The sequence below is a fragment of the Natrix helvetica genome, assembly GCF_964273705.1.
Source record: "Natrix helvetica genome assembly, chromosome: 7".
Lineage (NCBI taxonomy): Eukaryota > Metazoa > Chordata > Lepidosauria > Squamata > Natricidae > Natrix > Natrix helvetica.
The window spans coordinates 56,314,205-56,333,577 of record NC_138558.1 but is presented as its reverse complement, the minus strand read 5'-3'; the positions used below and the strand labels follow the sequence as shown (position 1 = coordinate 56,333,577).

General features: G+C 38.2%; 1 protein-coding gene across 3 annotated transcripts in view; it reads right to left on the bottom strand.

Moving 5' to 3' along the window:
- Positions 1-19,373, bottom strand: part of GLRB (glycine receptor beta) — a 58,402-nt gene that overhangs the window by 29,385 nt on the left and 9,644 nt on the right. For 2 of the 3 annotated variants that reach the window (XR_014175870.1, XM_081959279.1), the window contains exons 3-4: positions 16,580-16,686; positions 15,968-16,035 (exon numbers count right to left, since the gene is read on the bottom strand). Coding sequence is in view for 2 of the 3 variants with exons in the window: in XM_081959279.1 (XP_081815405.1) it covers positions 15,968-16,035; positions 16,580-16,686 (175 nt within the window). In the remaining variant the exon portion in view is untranslated. Of the gene's footprint in view, positions 1-15,967; positions 16,036-16,574; positions 16,687-19,373 lie in introns of those variants that run through there. The other variant, XM_081959280.1, reaches the window with a different exon arrangement.

Sequence of the window (19,373 nt, the reverse complement as noted above, 5' to 3'; positions counted from 1 at the left end):
TGAGGGTATTTAGAATGAAACCTTTACAAGAGTTTGTGAGCCGTGACATTGGACTTATTCACTCACTCAGAATGGGAAGGAGGGAAATGCTTCCAGGCCACTAAATACTGTATTCTCCCACTATGTTTCCTGGAATCCAGGATCTCCTTAACCTCAAACTGTTGTTCCCCTTCAATAAGGAGGGGAATAGGAGGTGGGGGTTGAGGTGAACGCATTAAAGACGTGTGTTCTGGTTTCAGAAAGTTTACATGGAATATGGGATGGATTCTCCTAAGGGTTTTTGGCAATTCCAATCGCACTGTGACAGAATTCACTATTTTAGCAATGGGGAAAGGACCCACATATTTAGGACCAAGCTTCTTTGACTTCTGGGTAGTCTCAAGAAACTAAGCGGACAAGAACACCCTATCCCCAACCTGGTATTCTTTGAGCTTCAACCTTTTTTATCTGCTTGTCTTTTGTGTGCTTGGTGAGCCTCATCTAAGGCCTTATGAATCATAGGCCAGAAATGTTGTAGCTGATCATTCCACTCAGATAAAGATAGATTCTGTGGTTTCTCCTGAGGCAATTCAGGAATAGGCACAACATCCTGGCTGAATACTACTTTGAAAGGGGTCAATCCAGTACTGCTATATACCGAATTATTATATGCTACCTCTGCATAAGGCAAGAAGTCAGCCCAATTATCCTATTGACAAGTGACATAGCATCTAAGATACGGCTCCAGAACCGAGTTAGCACGTGCACAAACCCCATTAGCTTGTGGATGGTGGGCAGAGCTTAGACCCTGGGCGGAGCCTACTAACTAGGAACTCCTTTCAGAAGAGGGAGGTGAATTGGACTCCCCTATCTGAATTAATGCATTAAGGAACTCTGAGTAACTTATACACATGTAGGATAAACTGTTTAGCCAGTGTGCTTGCTGACGGAATCTTGGAGCAGGGCACAAAATTCACTCGGCCATTTCGTTAAGTCAGTGGGCACCTCCAAATCTGCTTTCCCTTGGCTCCTGATGACCACCAGAGCTGCTAGTTGTTTGGCAGGAATGACTGGATGAATCACCACCGATCTGGCACTGTTGTATTGGGGTAGCCTGGACAAGGCATCAGCATAAAGTTCTTTCCCCCAGGGAGATATTTCAGCGAAAAGTTAAATTGGTTAAAATGCTGTGCCCAGCGAACTTGTTTGGGTGACAATTTCCACAGGATTTTTAAAGCTTTTAAAGCTGATCTTATGATCAGTCCATACCTCAAATAGGTGCTTAGCCCCCTCGAGGAAATGCCACCAGGTTAGTAGGGCCCACTGGACTGCAAAAGCTTCTTTCTCTCAAATTGCCCATCTTCTTTCTGTCTCTATCAATTTTCAGGAGGCGTAGGTGCAAGGTTGCAGGTTCCCATCTGCATTCGTTTGAAGAAACACTGCCCCCACTGCCATGTCACTTGCATCTGCTTGGGCCACAAATGGTGCATCCATGTCGGGGTGTTTTAAAAGAGGTTCAGGTGCAAACAGTTGTTTCAATTTCTCAAAGGCTGCTTGGCATTCCATAGTCCACTTCAAAGGCTGACTAGGCCTTGGTACTAGGGAATGACGGAATAAATTGGTAGTATAAAAATTGGCAAATCCTAAAAAACTTTGTAGCTGCTTGCGGGTGCGGGGTCCACCCATTCTGTAACAGCCTAGACTTTCTCCGGATCCATTTCAATACCCTCATAAGAAATGCAGTACCCCAAATAGTCAATTTTCTCCTGGTGGAATTTGCACTTAGACAATTTGGCATAAAGTTCAGCGGTTCTGAGATTTTTCAGGACTAAGCACACAAGTTTTATGTGTTCCTCTAGAGTTTCTGTGTAAACGAGGATGTTGTCAAGGTAAACTAACACCCCTTTATACAGGTGTCCGTGTAGCACCTCATTAATCAACTGCATAAAAACGGCTGGCGTCCCCTGCAGTCTGAATGGGAGTACTCTAAAGTGGAAGCACTCCAGAGCAGTTGAAGGCGGTCTTCCACTCATCTCCTGATTTTATGCGGACTCTGTAGTACACCTCCCTTAAATTCAATTTAGTGAAAAACTTCCCCTTGGCCAAGTGAGCTAGCATGTCCTTCATGAGGGGCAAAGGGTACATGTTTTCCACACAAATGGCGTTTAGGTTTTTGTAATTAACACATAAGTGAAGAGAGACATCTTCTGTCGAAATAAGACAGGCGCGGCCATCAGTGCCTAGCAGGCTGGATAAACCCCCTTTTTAGGTTTTTAACAATGAAGTTGCGTAATTCCTCTAGTTCGCGTGGGTTCATCGAGTAAATCTGTGGTTTGGGAAGTTTCACTCCTGCGAGGATTTCTATGCTGCAATCGGTGGCACAGTGGGGAGGGAGCCTATCGGAAGCTCTTTCATTGAATGCCTCTCTGAGGTCCCAGTATTCTTTTGGAATTTTCTCCTTCCCCTCAATTCTTTCACACGAAAATGCTGCCAGGTCTATTACGGCTCTGGCTATCTGGGAAGTCTTTCCCTCCCCTTAGTCGACTGGGTGGAATGGATGCATAGCAAGCCCTTCCTCCAGTTCACCTGCGGGTTCCATTTCCGTAGCCAAGGTAATCCCAGTATGAGGGGGCGTTCCATCCCTGGAGCCATGATGAAACTTAAGGATTCTTGGTGGTCCCCCATTCACATCTCTACCCTCCAGCTGGCAAAAGGCAATGGGTACTTTCGTTGTTCTCAGACCCATTTTCTCCACTACCTCTGGGCTAATTACACATCTGGTGCAGCCAGAATCCAAAAGGGTCAGTATCTTCCCCTGGCCACCGGTGAAGGGTACACTTACTTCTACTGAAATGGTCATGGGGCCCGCATGAGGACTTACCAAGGGGTCACCATCGGAGTCAGTTTCACTTTCTCCTGAAGAAAGAGGTTCCCTCTCCTCCTGGCCTGGAGGAAGGAAATCAGCGACTTCCACACCTTTCAGGGCTGTTTCGCGGCGTTACCCTGGCTGCTTGTCAGGTTTCTTTCCTCTAGCCGACGGTGGTTTTGGGCCAAGCTTACAGTAGCAGTCAGCAGCTCGATGCCCCTCCTTTCCACATCGTAAACACGCCGTCATTCTGGGCTTTGTTGCTGACCCCCCTTTTCCTGCTCTTGGGGCCTCTTTCGGGGTAGGTTTTTGCTCTAGAAAGTGTTGCCTCGACGGTATCGATTTCTGACTAGGTCAATTTCCACAGCAGCAGCCAGCACATATCAACATTGCAGGTTGCGGAAGGTCCCCCTGTTCACACAGCTCTGGCACACATCGTTGTTAAGGCCATCTTTGTAGCTGTCCATCAATGCCTCCTGGGACCACCCCCGCATATACACAGCTAGCTCGCGAAACTCCTGAGGATATTCTGCCACAGATCTCCGACCCTGGGTTAAAGTTTTCATCCTGGTTCTTGCTTTCCGATTTGCGAGGGGATCATCAAAGCATGCCCTCAGGGCTGTCATGAACACGTTGTAATCTCTCAGCTGCGGGAATCATTGTTATGCAGAGCCACCATCCAGTCAGTTGTGGTGCCTTCCAGTGCCATAGTAGCGCTTCTCACTTTGGCAGCTTCTGATGGGAAATCCTCTCCATACTCTTGCATGTAATTCCAAACTTGAACCAAAAAAAAAATCCCAGTGCTTTGGTATCTCCCCCATACTTCACTCCTAGAGGAGGAATCTTTGGAATTTGATGCCTTCGTGGGGCTACCCCACCCCCTTGGGGCAGCCTGAGGTGCTGCTGCGGCTGGAACTCCCCCGGCCTGCCCGGCTCCTGAAGCAGCTCCCAGGACCGATTTGGGCTTAGCCAGGACATCTGCTGCCTCCTCTGCCTGCTCGACTCTTCATATCTCCCTCTTGGCGTGATTTTCACACATTCTACGATTTCCCCAGGCCTCTTGCAAAAGTTGTAACGCAAGGGTCATCATGAGATCCTCTCTTTCGGCTTCCTGCTAGGCAACCTCTGGTTGCTAGCGGCAGGTGGTTGTAACTCCTGCCAGCATCTCATCAGGATCATTCACCTGTCCCACACCCAGAGACCATCTAGGTCGGACCGATTTTTCTTCTAGATTCAGTTCAGCCATCCACTCTGTTTCCAGTGGAGGAGAGGATCCAGCAGCCTCCATGTCCTCCTGGTCGCTGTAGGGGTTAGATATAGTGGGAACAACCCTCTCAAAAGTTTTCACTCCAGGATGGTTGTGAAGGGATCTTGCTTAATGTCAGGTTTGCCTCATTCAGTATTCAAGAATTAAAACCCTAACTCCATTTGAATAGAGAAAAAGGTACTTTTATGGACATGAAATGAAAACAGCTAAAGTGAAGCAAGATCTGAAGCAAAAAAGCACAAACTTGTACATATCAAACGTTTACCCAAGACCCTCCCCTAGTTATCCCAACCCAATATCCAATATCCAGCTCTCAAAGGTGTTGTGTGGGGTGCATCTCTAAGTGGCCTCATTCAGTTGATGTGCAGAGACAGTTGACCTTGACCAAGCCCAAACACGAGCCATCAGCATGTGCAGAAGATGATGAGAACAAACCTCCCTTTGTGATAACTCCTCCAATACCTAGTAATTCCTCCCCAAATACCATAAACCCCCACCCTCCCCGTTACTATGCAAGCCAATAGCAAGCAAGCAAAGTAGAGGCTGACAGGGAGGCTTGTATTGTGCTCCTGGAGATGGGGACAATGAGCAAAACTGTCCATTTTTTGCTTGTTTTTGCCCTCCCCAGCCCCCAGGAGCACTCTTCAAGTCTCCCGAACCCTCTGAATGTCCATTTTTGCAAAGTGGGTGGGGTTTCGCTAGGCCAAAAATGCTGCATTCAGTGTATAAGATGCACCTAGATTTTCACCTTCTTGGGGGGGGGAGGTGCATCTTATACTCTGAAAAATACGGTAGTTAATGCATTTCTAAAGCCATGTTTGAATTTTAAGCAGTTTGCAGGGAATCGTTTGAAAATCAAACAAATAAATGGGCAAGGTTAGGATAAAAGATGAATGTCATTTAACACATAGAGTAAATATCCATTATACTGTTCCTGTCCTTATACTGCATCATTTAACACATAGAGTAGATATCCATTATATTGTTCTTATATTGCAACATAATTCAAAACTTAGAAGAGAATATAAGCCGAAGGAACTAAGATATAAAGTAATACAACATTAAAGGAAATATACTGGAATATCTGAATAGAGAAAACGGTAGACTAACAAATCTTCATGTGAGGAGATGAAGCAAAGACTGGAAGCCAAGTGAGATTCTGGGCCCCTGGAGCTTCAGATAAGAAATCATGAAATTACACACGTGTGCTGCAGCAAGCAGAGCTTTGTGACAAAATCAGCAGGAGGGATTCTGGGAGTTGCAGAAGAAATAATCAAGCTCATAGCTTCTAGTGGAGCCCGAGTTTGGATAGTGCACTTTCTATTGCACATTGGAACCAAGATTTAAAGTTACAGAGCACATTAAGCCAGGTGGTGAGTGCATTTTCAACCCATGGGCAAATTTAAAGTAAAAACTAAGGAAATAATTAAATTGATTTTTTTAAAAGTACAAGCAAAAACTCGTCAAAAGTTTGAACTAAGAAAGTTTAAAACGTGACAGTTAAAATTGGAACATTGTTTATTTTAAGTACTTACAGATTAATTAATTAACATACCTCCACCGGAAAGAAGATTGTTTAAATTTGCTGTAGAAGACAATTGGATGACTGCTAAATGAAGAATAAGGGAACATGGAAACTACAATAGACCGCATGACTATAAAAATTATGATACACAATGAACGCTCTTTTACTTTTTATGTCCATTTCCTGGATTATAAATTAAGCAAAGAAAAATGGCTACTACCAGAAAAAAGAGCAAAATTACTGAAGATAGAAGAGGATCATTTACAGGAAATTAACCCCAAAAAAATATTATGCCAGAGATTTTACAAAGGATGTCTGAACAATTGGGGAAGAATGTCAGAGCATCAATAACGGCAGCAGCGATTGAATCAGTTAAGAGAGATCTGTTACAGTTGATAACAAAGGATAACTAAACTACATTTATCAAGGGATTTATAGAAAAACATATAGAATTATCCTATGAATATTATGTTTCTTGGGAGATTGGACTGGAGTAATTTGCCCAGAAAAACACAGAACCTCTGCAAAATGAATTAAATTAACACAAAGGAAATCACTGAAAATATTTTTGAAATGAAGTTTGAATTTGTAGATATATGAAAATTGTTTTCAAAGAATATATACTTTTTTGAAAGACATACGGTAGATCTTTTTCTAAAAATAAGTTACAAGTTTATAAGGGGTGGGTCTGCTTTTCTGGGGGGGGAGAGTAAACAAATATTGTTGAAATGTATTTATCAGCATTCAGTTAGGGGAGATAATATATATGTGTGTTTGTGTCTTTTTAAATTACTTTTTAAATGTTCTCTTTATTTGGTTTTCTATATTTTTTTCCTTTTGGGAAATATTTTTAAATAAAAATTAAAAAGTTGCAAAAAACACTTTTTTAAAAATGATGAATTATTGGTATGATACCAGGTAAATTATCTAAGATGTGTAGGATACTTACATGTTGAACATGTGGAAATTTGTAGGGACATTGAAAAAGCAAATAAAATATTAGTATCTAAGAGGCTGCCACAAAGAAGAGGAAATCAACTTATTTGTTCAAAGCACCTGAGGGCGGGACAAGAAGCAGTGGAGAGAAAGTAATTGAGGAGAGAACCAGCCTAGAACTAAGAATAAATTCCCTGATAGTTAGAACAATTAATCAGTGGAAAAGTTTACCTTCAGAAGTTGTGGGTCCTCCAACACTGGAAATTTTTAAGAAGAGACTGGACAACCATTTGTCTGAAATGGTATAAGTTTTCTTGCCTGAGCACGAGGTTGGACTAGAAGACCTTCAACGTCCCTTCCACCTCTGTTACAATACGTACAATCATATGATAGTGCAACAGTTAAAAAAATGATATTCAGATGAAACCAGAACATATTTTGATTTATAGATGTCCAATTAGAGGTATAGAAAACTGGTTTGTATGTGGTAACTGTAATAAAATTACTATATGCCTATGGAGATTCTCAATCATCCAATTCATGAAGAACTTAAGAAGCTTCTTAGATAAGAAGCAAAGTATTTTCAAAGAAACAAGAAAAAAACCAAGTAAGCCCAGTTGTCTTTAGGAAAAGCACCTTTAGGGAAAGATTACTATATGAACAAATATGGAGAAATACTGAAATACCCACAATGGAAAAGTGTTTTGTGAAGATGAAAGAATTTGTAGAAATGGCAAAATGGCAAATCAATAACTATGATAAAGCAATAAGTACTTTTATAAAAACCAGAAACCTTTTACAAACACTAAAAATAAAAATAAAATGGTAATTCTGGATTTACTAATTGAAAAAAGAGTTGACTATGGAACAGAAAGGAATCTTATAATATAATTTCAAGGAGAGAGAGGTTTCCTCATAAGTAATGTAAAGAAGGTAGGAACTCGCATCTTTATTTATTTTTTTACTTTTTTCTTTCTACTTGCATTGCTTTCAGCACTTTTTGCTTTTTTCTAACTTTTAAAACTTTTCTTAATGTTTCATGTTTATCTTTTACTTACATAAATATATTTCATAGAAATTACATTTCAAAAAAAAAGAAAAAAATGTATATTAAATATAGTTTACACCAACCACTATTATTTACTTACTAAAATAATGTATATGGCTAACATCTCACAAGGGAACATAGAAGAATTAAAACAACAGCTAAAAATACTGACTTATGATGCCTGAGGTGAACAATAAATCCCAATCAGAAGAGCCACTTCATGACCAGAGTTTGACAAATCTCCTGCCCCAAATGTGTGGGAAAAGAGCACTTTGTAGAAAGCTAACAAGGTGAGGGTCATCTGGATTCTGGGGGGCCATACATAAGGTTCCAATAAGAGGTCATAATTTGATAGAAGGAACTGGTAATATGCTGTCTCTATTTAAAGGACAGGACATACAAAGACAATGGGATGTAAGTGGTCCTGCAAATAGCCTGGCCCTTTGCACCAAGAACTCTTTATCTGGGATGACAGGTTTGAACTCTTACTAGATAACTGGGCCAGACCCTTCCTCAGGCAATAGTAAAGGACTTCTATAGCTGTATTTGACAAGCAAATTTGATTAACTTTATCGGACAGTTGACTGGAATAGTTTTCAGTCTTAGCCCAAAGAGGGCTATGAAGCACGGAAACTGGTTTACAAGCAACTGTCTCTTATAATCCCTGAAGCCCAACTTCACAAACAAGACTTCACATCTGGCAATCTTCAAAGCAGTTTTGAAAACCACTAGAGTTTGCTAAAGATTAATCACAATTAGCACAATGTTCTTCCAGGCCTGGGTCAATGGATAATGCCATATATAAAGCTGTGTGGGCACATTTCCAAGAGAGGAACTTCTCCCCAGATTTTAGTAATACAAACAAGGGAAACGTCTCATCCACTATTATATCATGGATGCCAGTTTTATTACAGGCTGACTATATATAAATCAACAGCAGTAGAAGCCATGGTCTCTGGAATCCTGGATACCAGGACTTGGGTCAGTATACCTTTTCTTACATTTCTCTTTGCAAATCACATTTGCTTTTATCATATTATAAGCCTTTTTTAAAAAATCTAAAAAACAATAAAAGCTAATGTCAGAACAGTATTAGATATTACAGAATAGTTGGAACACCATAATAAAAACAAGAGCATTAATTATTTTTATATTTATATATTTTATAATTATTCCATGGATAAAAATCCTAAAGGGGAAAACAACTAAAGAAGCATTGGAAACTCTGAAAAATGCTATCATAAACGCTCAGTCCAGCACAATACCACTGAAAAACAAGAAATTAAATAAGAAACCAGCATGGCTGCACAAAGATCTCTCTGACAGACTGAAAGACAAAAAAGCAAGTACAAAAAATGGAAAGAGGGACACATAACTAAGACTGATTATCAGCAGATTGCCAGAACATGAAAAGATGAAGTTAGGAAAGCAAAGGCTCAGAATGAACAAAGACTTGCAACAAAAGTCAAAGATAATAAAAAAGCTTCTTTCAACATATCAATAATAAGGAAAAAAAAGGATTTGTAGCTGGCTGATAAACCATACTCAGCGAGTAGTCCTTAATGGTACTACATCCACCTGGAGAAAAGTAAGTAGTGGGATACCATAAGGCTCTGTCTCAGGCCCAGTACTCTTCAATATCCTCATAAATTACTTAGATGAGGAAATAGAAGGGGAACTCATCAAATTTGCAGATGATACTAAACTGGCAGGAATAGCCAACAGCCCAGAAGACAAGCTCGGGATCCAAAAAGATATTGACAGACTTGAACAATGGGCCCTATCCAACAAAATAAATTTTAATATGGAGAAAAGATTAGATTAGGCAAAACCTGGCTCAGCAACTGTGAGGGGGACCTCGGAGTCTTTTTTTTTTTGCCAAAAACTTTTTTATTTATTTTTAATTTTCAAAACAAACATAAAAATCCTTCTTTACATCCTGTAGAAAGTGTATCAGTTGGTTACAAACGGTTTTTGTGCATCTATTCTACCGTCATCAAGTATAATTCATATTAACTCTAGTATCTTAACTCAAATGTTTATACATATTACCATCATCATACCTTCACTTTTATTTGACTATAATTGTTTAAACGTCCTTCATCATAAAATATAGCAAAATTTAATATATAACCACATCCTGGCATTTCATTTACTTATTTATAAAATCCTCCATTAACATTAAATCCTTATATCCTATTCTAGCTAAACATCCATAATATTTAATAACAAAGTTTTCTAATCCTCCTTTCCAAATCGCTATTTACAATTTACATCCAATTTCCTTATATTATACCCATACATATATATAGATTATTATCATTATCATTTCTTTATTTGGCTATATTCTATATCACAACATTTCCCCCCTAATAATCAAAACTTAACTGTGTCTAATTTAGTTCTCTTTTTTATTGTTATTATTATTATTGAGCTTTATATATAATCTCGGGTATCATTCAATATTCATATCCAATTATTGCTTATCATAACACTACACATTGTATACAGTATTATCATTATCAATTTTTTATTTAACAATACCTATTATCACTAAATTTCACTAGTTTTAGCTAGTAGTTTTAATTTATATTCTTCAAGCTATCAACCTGTATCTTTCCAATAACAAAACAATCTTATATCCTCTGCCATTTGTGGTATCAATCTTCTAAGCTTCTTCTTAATCAGCTTTGTATGGACTAGTCCTAGCAACTCCTTGATTGTAAGATCTCTCATATAATCCTGATGCCCTCTTTCTGCTTCTTTATTCCACTTGTTTTTTAGTTGTCAGCAGTGTTATCCATATTTTCATTAAAGTTTCATAGTCTATAAATTCTTTACTTTCTTCTTCTTCTTCTTCTTCTATGTCTTGCTCTTTGAAATAGGTTTCCTCTCCATTTATTTCCTCTTTCAATATTCCATTCTTTGCATTTTCAAAATCAAACCAATTACCATAAATGTCAGCAAGTTTAATCATTTTATATTCATTTTCCACTTCAATTCTTTGGATTTTAATCCCCTCATTTTGCATTTGGTGAACGTCAACAAATTTTCAATCACGTTTTTCTGTTAGCTGATCCAAAAATTCCAATTTTTGTTCAATTCTCTCATATGTATTTGTTGATTTTAGTAATTCTGAAAATATTGTCTGCAAGCTTACAATCTCTCTATTTTCTTGACATTCTGCCATCTTAAACAAAGTGCTCTCGCTTGGAAGGTTTTTTTAAGTTAAAACATGGATTCACAAAAGCCGTTTTTCCCCCTCTTCTCTGGTTGGAAACACGCTTCAAAGGGACATATGGCTTACTCCTATCGCTCTGCAACAAGTCGACAAAACAAACCGCGAAGAAAAGGAAAAGTTCAGCTTAAATACACAAAGCTCCAATCAACAAAACCTCCCGGGACATAGTGCTTTTAAAATATTTCTTTTTTTATATCTGTTTTATATTTCAAATTAGAAAAAGAGGTCCAGTCTTTAAATGAATTAAAAAAAATACTCACAGCGATGAAAGAGGAAAGCTTTGGTCTATGAATCACCGAGAGTCACAGAAAAAGAAAGGTAGAAAAAGAAGACTTAACCCGTCCATTTTAAAAAGCTTGTAAAGATTCCATCCATGAAAATAGCATATAAAAAAATGGGATAGCCACTGTCCAGAACTGTTGCAAATTTAATTTCGCCGCTTGATTCTTCTATTCTTCAATTTAAATCAATTTTTAAGTTTTTATAGGCAGTCTCTCTTCTAAAACAATGAAGATTCCTCACCAGCTGGAAACACTTTCACTTTCCATTCCTTCCGTTTTGGGGCAGCCCCGACTTAATCAACGTTGGCTGGATTTTTTGTCACTGGCTTGAAGAAATTTCTCTTGCTTCTTTCGGGGATTTTGCGATATTCCCGAGTTCAGCAAGACATATTCTTCCTTGTTCACTGTCTCTTCGGGACAGTTTAGATCCGTTTGGACCCCCCCAGTAGCAAAAGTGTCGATTGCGATCTCAGAGCATAGAGACCGCACATCGTGTTTTCACGACTTCGCCCCCGCCCCCGGGGATCTTGGAGTCTTATTGGATGATCACTTAAACATGACTCAGCAGTGTCATGTTTTTTGGCAGCAGCCAAAAAAGCTAATACAATACTGGGTTGTATAAACAAAGACAAAGAATCAAGATCATGTGAAGCATTAGTACCACTTTATAAAACCCTAGTAAGACCACATCTGGAATACTGAAACAAAGTTTGGTCAAAATACTAGAAAAAAAGATGTTGAGACCTTGGGAAAAGTTCAGAGAAGAACAACTAAGTTTATCAAGAGCATGGAAACTAAAACATATGAAGAACGGCTGCAGAAGAATACAAAAGACTTGAAACAGAATTACAGAAAGAACTGTAAAAAAGTAACTTAAAAAATCAAATGGAATTAATAAAATAGAGAAGAAATGGATACATAGTTTGCTAGATGAAAAGGGAACTCTTTACTATCAAAATGAAACTAAAAAGAAAGTAATTCAGGATTTCTATGAAAAACTGTATGATCAAGAGAAGGCATAATTACAACTGTCCCTCCTGGCAAATGGACTATTAACTGGTTATTTTAGGGGTATTGTTTTTAATTTATTGTGTGTGTTTTAGGGGTTTAAAAACTTATATTTATATTGGCTTTGTACAGTTCTTTTAATTTCATTTTTAACCTCCTCCATTCCAACTGTACATATTCAACTTTTTATTGTATTTTGATATATTTTGCATGGACTGTACACCGCCCCGAGTCCCTTTTGGGAGAGGGGGCGGTCTAGAAGCACGACAAATAAATAAATAAATAAGAAGGTGTCAGAAGATAAAATAAAGCAATACTTGAAAAAAGCTGAACTACCTTGTGCTTGAAACAGTGAAAGATATGTTAAATGAATAGATAACAATGATAGAATTAACAGAGGCAAGTAAGAGACAAAAGAATAACAAAACACCAGGACCAGCTTGGTTACTGGCAGAACTTTATAAATATTTACAAGTCACTTTAAGCTTCTCAGTGTTTGAGGTTTACCATGAAGTATTGTTAGAAGTCAAGATTAGATGGAAGCACATATCACTTTAATACCGAAAGAAGACTCAGACTTAACACAGATAAAAAATTATAGGCCAATATTATTATTAAATGTAGACTATAAAATATATGCTTCAATAATATCAGAGAGACTAAAAAGATTCTTGAATGAATTTATACACTCAGACCAGAATGGATTTTTCCCTAAAAGACAAATTAGAAATAATATGAGAATTATCTTGAATATGTTGGAGTACTATGAAGTACATTCTGAAAAACAAATGATGTTGATCTTTTTAGATGCACAGAAAGCATTCAACAATGTAAATTGGCAATTTATGGTATTACAATTAAAATATATGGACTTTGGTAAAAAGAATTCATTAATATGGTTAAGGCAATATATTCTAAACAATCTGCAAAGGTGATAGTTAATAGGGACATGACAGAGAACTTTAATATAAGAAAAGGCACAAGACAAAGATGTCCTTTGTCCCCTCTATTATTTATATTAATATTGGAAGTGTTAGACAAGACTCAGAAATAAAAGGTACGGAAATAAAAAATAAAAATATAAATTACAGGCGTTTGCAGTTGACTTGGTATATTCTAGAAGAACCATAAGAAACTGGACCCAAATTAATAAAAAAAGAAGAATATGGTGAAGTTGCAGGATTGAAAATAAACAAAATAAAAATTAAGATACTAGTAAAAAAATGTTACAGATAAACAAAAAGAAAGAATTGATGAAGAAGACAGACATTCAGATAGTTGAGAAAGTAAAATACTTAGGAATTCAATTAATAGCAAGATGTGCAACTATCAAAGAAGATAATTATATAAGCTGTTGCAACAAATTAAACTAGATCTGGAGAAATGGAAAAACTTGCAATTATCAATGATAGGAAGAATAGCTACAATAAAAATGAATATCTTGCCGAGATTATTATTTTTGTTCCAAACAATTCCGATAAAGTTAGGAAAAAAAATACTTTGAGGAGCTAAATAAAATGATGTTAAAATACATTTGGCAAGGGAAAAGAGCAAGAATAAGATTGAAAATGATACAAGACTCTAAAAACAAAGGGGCTTCTGGGCTGCCAGATTGGAAGTTATACTACCAGGGCTCTGCACTTAGATGGCAGCCCACAGGCCATCCCAGAAATAGCGAGTGTCCCCTGCCACCCCAGGCCTGGCCATACACAATCAGTCAGCTGTGATGACCAGGCCACGCCCACCCCAGTTCCTCAAGGGCAAACAAAATCCCAACACAGTCTGTGACGGGATCAGTTTGACACCCCTGACCTAGGGTGATATACTGAAATTTTCCAAAGGACATTTCAAAATAAAATCAAGAGAGGATTCGATATCACAAAGATATAAAACATTGGTTGTTGCAAATTCATTAAATATCTCAGTTACTTCACTTTAGATAGTCAAATAAATTAGGAATAAAACATAAAGCATTTTGGTGAAAATTCAACTACTAATTAAAATTTTAAACCCTTTGTTTAAATAATATAGTTCTCATGACTCTTTTCTAATGGCATAGGGAACCACTGATCAAATGAATGTTGATAGAGACTAAGTTAACTGTTGTGGGTTAGCTGGTACCTTAGAAGCCCTAGATAGAAAGACATCTACCACATTCTCTCAGTTGGAATTTAGGCATGGAATCTTGGCCACGTCTCCTTCACCTCTAGCCTCAGCCCATTTACAGCCTGCTTTCCTCCTCCACTGGCCCTGACCCAGCCATTCTCCCTGGTCAATGGAGACCCAGCCATTCTCCCTGGCCCTCTGTCCCTTGCCTTCAGCCTGGTCTATTCGCCAACACACTGTTTGTCCTGGCCGTTTAGCTCCACAGGACAAATAGCCACTAGCCAATCAGGTGGCAGACAGAAGCCATAGTGCTGCGGGGCAGCTTGCGATTGCCGATAAAGGCTGTGGGGTTATGGGAGGTACGTGGCAGCCGAACGGTGATGACACAGCTTTTGACATGGGGGGGGGGCATGGCAGGCCAACAGCAGTGCGTGGGGTGATGTGACAGGAGAATGGGGGTGGTGTGTGGCTTCTGGCATGGGGGACGCAGCAGGCCAATACCCATTCAGTATCAAGCAGTCAGGATCAGCTGCCGGGTGGTGTGGAGTGGCAGGCCGGAATCCAGAAGGAGAGGCAACAAAGGGGAGGGAATTAAAAAAAAGGAAGCCACTGCTCTGCAGTTTTTTTTTTAAGCTGTCAGAGGCTCCGGGCATAGCGGACAACGGGCAGGCAGCGTAAGCAGAGGGCTTCCCATTTTTATCCCTCCCCCTGAACTCTGGCTTGACGGGATTTTGCGTGGCTATCACCCCTTTCGAAGACCCCTTTGCTGTTTTCCCTCCATTCATGCCAGTCTGGTTTCAGTCCCCCTTCCTCCTAGCGCATGTTGCTTGCTTGCTTCCTCCCTAAGATTCCCTCAGTTGAAACCATACATTGTAGGGGTCCAACAGGAGACCAAGGCTTCCTTTTCCCCCCCTCCTCTCCATTGCATCTGCTCCTGGACTCCGCCTGCCGCCTCATTCCATCCCACACCCAATCCTGCCTGCCTGACAACGAGCGGGCAGTTGGTCTGCCACCCCACACCACCCCATACCTGTTTCTACCTGCCTGATATTTAAGGGTAGTTGGCCTGCTGTGCCATCCCACCGGAAGCCACATGCCTTGTCAAAATTCACGTGACCCTGTGCCAGAAGCCACGCACCACCATTCCATCCCCCACGCATCACACACCACCATTCTCCTGCTATGCCCTCCCATGCACTGCAGTTTGTCTTTCTCCCAGAAGCCGCATTCCCCCCCCCAAGAAGCTGCACACCAACACTGGTTGCCTGTCATGCCTCCCATCGCCCCTGCGATCGCCTATTGGTAATTGCATGCTGCCCCTGCAGCATCATGGCTTCTGCCTTCCACCCAATTGGCTGATGGCTATTTGTTCCATGGAGCGATACATGTGAGACAAACAGTGTCTTGGTGAATGGGCCAGACCAAAGGGCAAGGGTCAGAGGGCCGGAAGCCGAATGGCCAGAGAGAATGGCCAGGAGAGGGCCAGTGGAGGTGAAACATTTGCTCCTGAGTTATGTTGAGCCAAACTTTTTAAATGTTGATAGTCATTTGACTCTAAACTTTCATCTGCCACACTATTTTGAGTGTTGACTATTTTAGCTGCATTAATTTTAACTATATATGATTTTTTTCTTCTAACATTGTTGCCCAGGAAGTACTACTATGTTTAATAAAAGAAAACTTTATCCAAATAAATAAATGCAATCTCACCATAGTTGTCTCTTGTATTGATCCAAAACTGTTAATGAAAATATTCACTGCTACATCCACTGGAATTCCTAAAACATATGCATAAGAATTTTTATTCTCTCTTTTACCTTTCATTTTTGTTATCTGACTCTCAAATAAAAGATTTATAAATACAGAAAACTAAAAAAGTAATCCTAATTCTATATTTTAATGAATGTACACTCGGTTCTAATTTATGAAGAAAATTTCAGAAAAAAGGCCGTAAAAATTATAAATAATTTATTAATTACATAGTATGACCGAATATTAGATGGGCAGGTGAAAAATGTAATGATGACTAATAATGGTTAGCTCAGCTTACAATTCAGATAGATTTTTGTATATAATGCTATATTAATTTATAGTGATTGATGGCTATGTTAATTTATTTAAAGAAAATTAAATTTTCTAAATTATTTTTAAAATACATAATCTGACATTTAGTTTATTTTCTGCATATTGTAGTTTGAAATCTAATCAATTGTCACCTACCAATATCTAGCTAATTTAACACAATAAATAATTAAAATGCAAATGCAAACATTTAGAATAGCAAATCAATCAAATTAAAATAATTGTTATACATTACCCAACCTTTGAAATTTGGTCTTATCCTGGGATCATAACTAACCAGAAGTCTATTTAAGATGTTACTTGTAGAATTAGCAGGTACCCTTGCAAGGTCTTCAGCTGATTGCTGTCTGTTAAAGACAAAAAAAGCTTCACTTTTTTTTCTACACCTTTATACCAATAACAATATCAATTAGAGTTACATACCATTTAATAGAGTCAGCATATTGCCCCAACAATCTGGGTCCTCATTTTACTGATGGATGGAAGGATGGAAGGCTGAGTCAACCTTGAGCCGGTGAGACTTGAACTGCCAAACTGCAGACAGCCAGCAGTCAGCAGAAGTAGCCTGCAGTACTACATTCTAAGCATTGTGCCACAACACACATTATATAAGTATTTCATTTATGGCACAAATGACCAAATTCAAATTATTATAATTTGGACATATTATAGAAACAATTAGCACTCATGATTTTGAAGACATCAAAGCAAAATAAATAAAAAACAGAATGAAAAACAATTTTAGTTAAAAGTGTTCTATAACTGGATGGGTATTGCAACTCTGCTATCATATCTCCCACAATATTTATATTATTATAAACACTTAATGGTCATTTTAATTAGAAATAGAAAATGCTGTTCCTTTGTAGGGAAGATACTGTGATCTGCCTGAATGGTTCTGAAATAAATTCAGCAACATGCTCCATTGGAGCAATAGTTTAGGAAGAAACTGTGAAAGGTACAAAGGCTGTTCATTTGTAGATAAGGAAGAGGAAAATCATGAAACATCTGCTAAATTTATAATTCACAATGCAGATTAACATATAATTTACATTAAGTGATCTATTCAGGATAAAATAATACTCTTGGATTCTCTCTTTTATTCAGCTAATGTTGATGAAGTTATGTTAAAGAACTGGTTTTGACAAAGATTAACAGCTAAGGATCACCACATTCCATTTTCTTGTTTTCGTAATCTAATAAAGCTCAGCCATTTATTGTGAGATTTCTAAGATCATCTGTATAAAATGAAATATAGCAGAAGGCAAATTCATTTCTCTGACTAAATGGGAAAAATAACATATCCTATCTTTCTCTCATACTACACTCAGGAAATTGAATAACATAGAATGATGTTTAATATGAAGAGAAATATTGCATAAGTATTTTATTAGAATTCTGTATGCCTTTGTTCTGGCATAATCAAAACACTTTTGATTTTATATCATGGGGAAGAAGAAAAATGTCTTAGCTTCTTATATTCCAGCTGAATTTCTTTTGAAGGAAGATTAAACATGTTATGATTTTGTTTGTTGCTCACTTGTCTTCAGGTAGTTAAACTTTATTTACCATTTCCTAAATAAGCTAGCTTGTTTTTATCTATATGACCTTGGCTATAAAGAACAATTAAAAAACATAAATTCGATAGAAGCTCTGCTTGCTTTTTTACTTGCATTCTCTTTTCTCTCCCCTCTCCCTCTGTTTCTTTTACATCACTTTGTTCGATGTCAGTACAGGTGAAACTCAAAAAATTAGAATATCGTGCAAAAGTTCATTTATTTCAGTAATACAACTTAAAAGGTGAAACTAATATATGAGATAGACTCATTACATGCAAAGCAAGTTAGTTCAAGCCGTGATTTGTCATAATTGTGATGATTATGCTTACAGCTCATGAAAACCCCAAATCCACAATCTCAGAAAATTAGAATATTGTGAAAAGGTGCAATATTCTAGGCTCAAAGTGTCCCACTCTAATCAGCTAATTAAGCCATAACACATGCAAAGGGTTCCTGAGCCTTTAAATAGTCTCTCAGTCTGATTCAGTAGGAATCACAATCATGGGAAAGACTGCTGACCTGACAGTTGTGCAGAAAACCAACATTGACACCCTCCATAAGGAGGGAATGCCTCAAAAGGTAACTGCAAAAGAAGTTGGATGTTCCCAAAGTGCTGTATCAAAGCACATTAATAGAAAGTTATGTGGAAGGGAAAAGTGTGGAAGAAAAAGGTGCACAAGCAGCAGGGATGACCGCAGCCTGGAGAAGATTGTCAGAAAAAGGCCATTCAAAAGTGTTGGGGACTTTCACAAGGAGTGGACTGAGGCTGGAGTCTGTGCGCCACCACACACAGACGGATCCTAGACATGGGCTTCAAATGTCGTATTCCTCTTGTCAAACCGCTCCTGAACAACACACGTCAGAAGCATCTTACATGGGCTAAAGAAAAACAGACCTGGTCACAATTGGCTTGAACTATCTTGCTTTGCATATAATTAGTCTATCTCATATATTAGTTTCACTTTTTAAGTTGCATTACGGAAATAAATGACTTTTGCACGATATTCTAATTTTTTGAGTTTCACCTGTATACTCTTTTCTTCTTTCCCCCAACTGCTTCATGGAACATTAAGTATTGTCATCATCTTCCTCCTCCTCAGTTTTTGATGTAAGGATCATTGGTCTGTTCTGCACAATACATGGTGATTGACAAATTGGGAGCATAGATTTTTAATCTTCTTTGTTTATTTACTTTATTAATAATTTTTATCATTTATTCATCTTGATTTCTTTCACTTAGGAGGGAACTAAGATACTTCAATGCCATTTAAGTGTGCATGCATTTTTTGTTATTGCTTACAATATTAATTAGAAACTATTTAATATTAAACAATTTAATATTAAAAATATTAATATATTTCATGGCAGCTCCTTTGTAAAATGTGGAATCCAAGGTTTGTTGCCTTTAGACTAGTATAGTTGGGCACAATTTTAAAGTATATAAAACTGCTTTTTTGTGGAAGACTTCTACATGC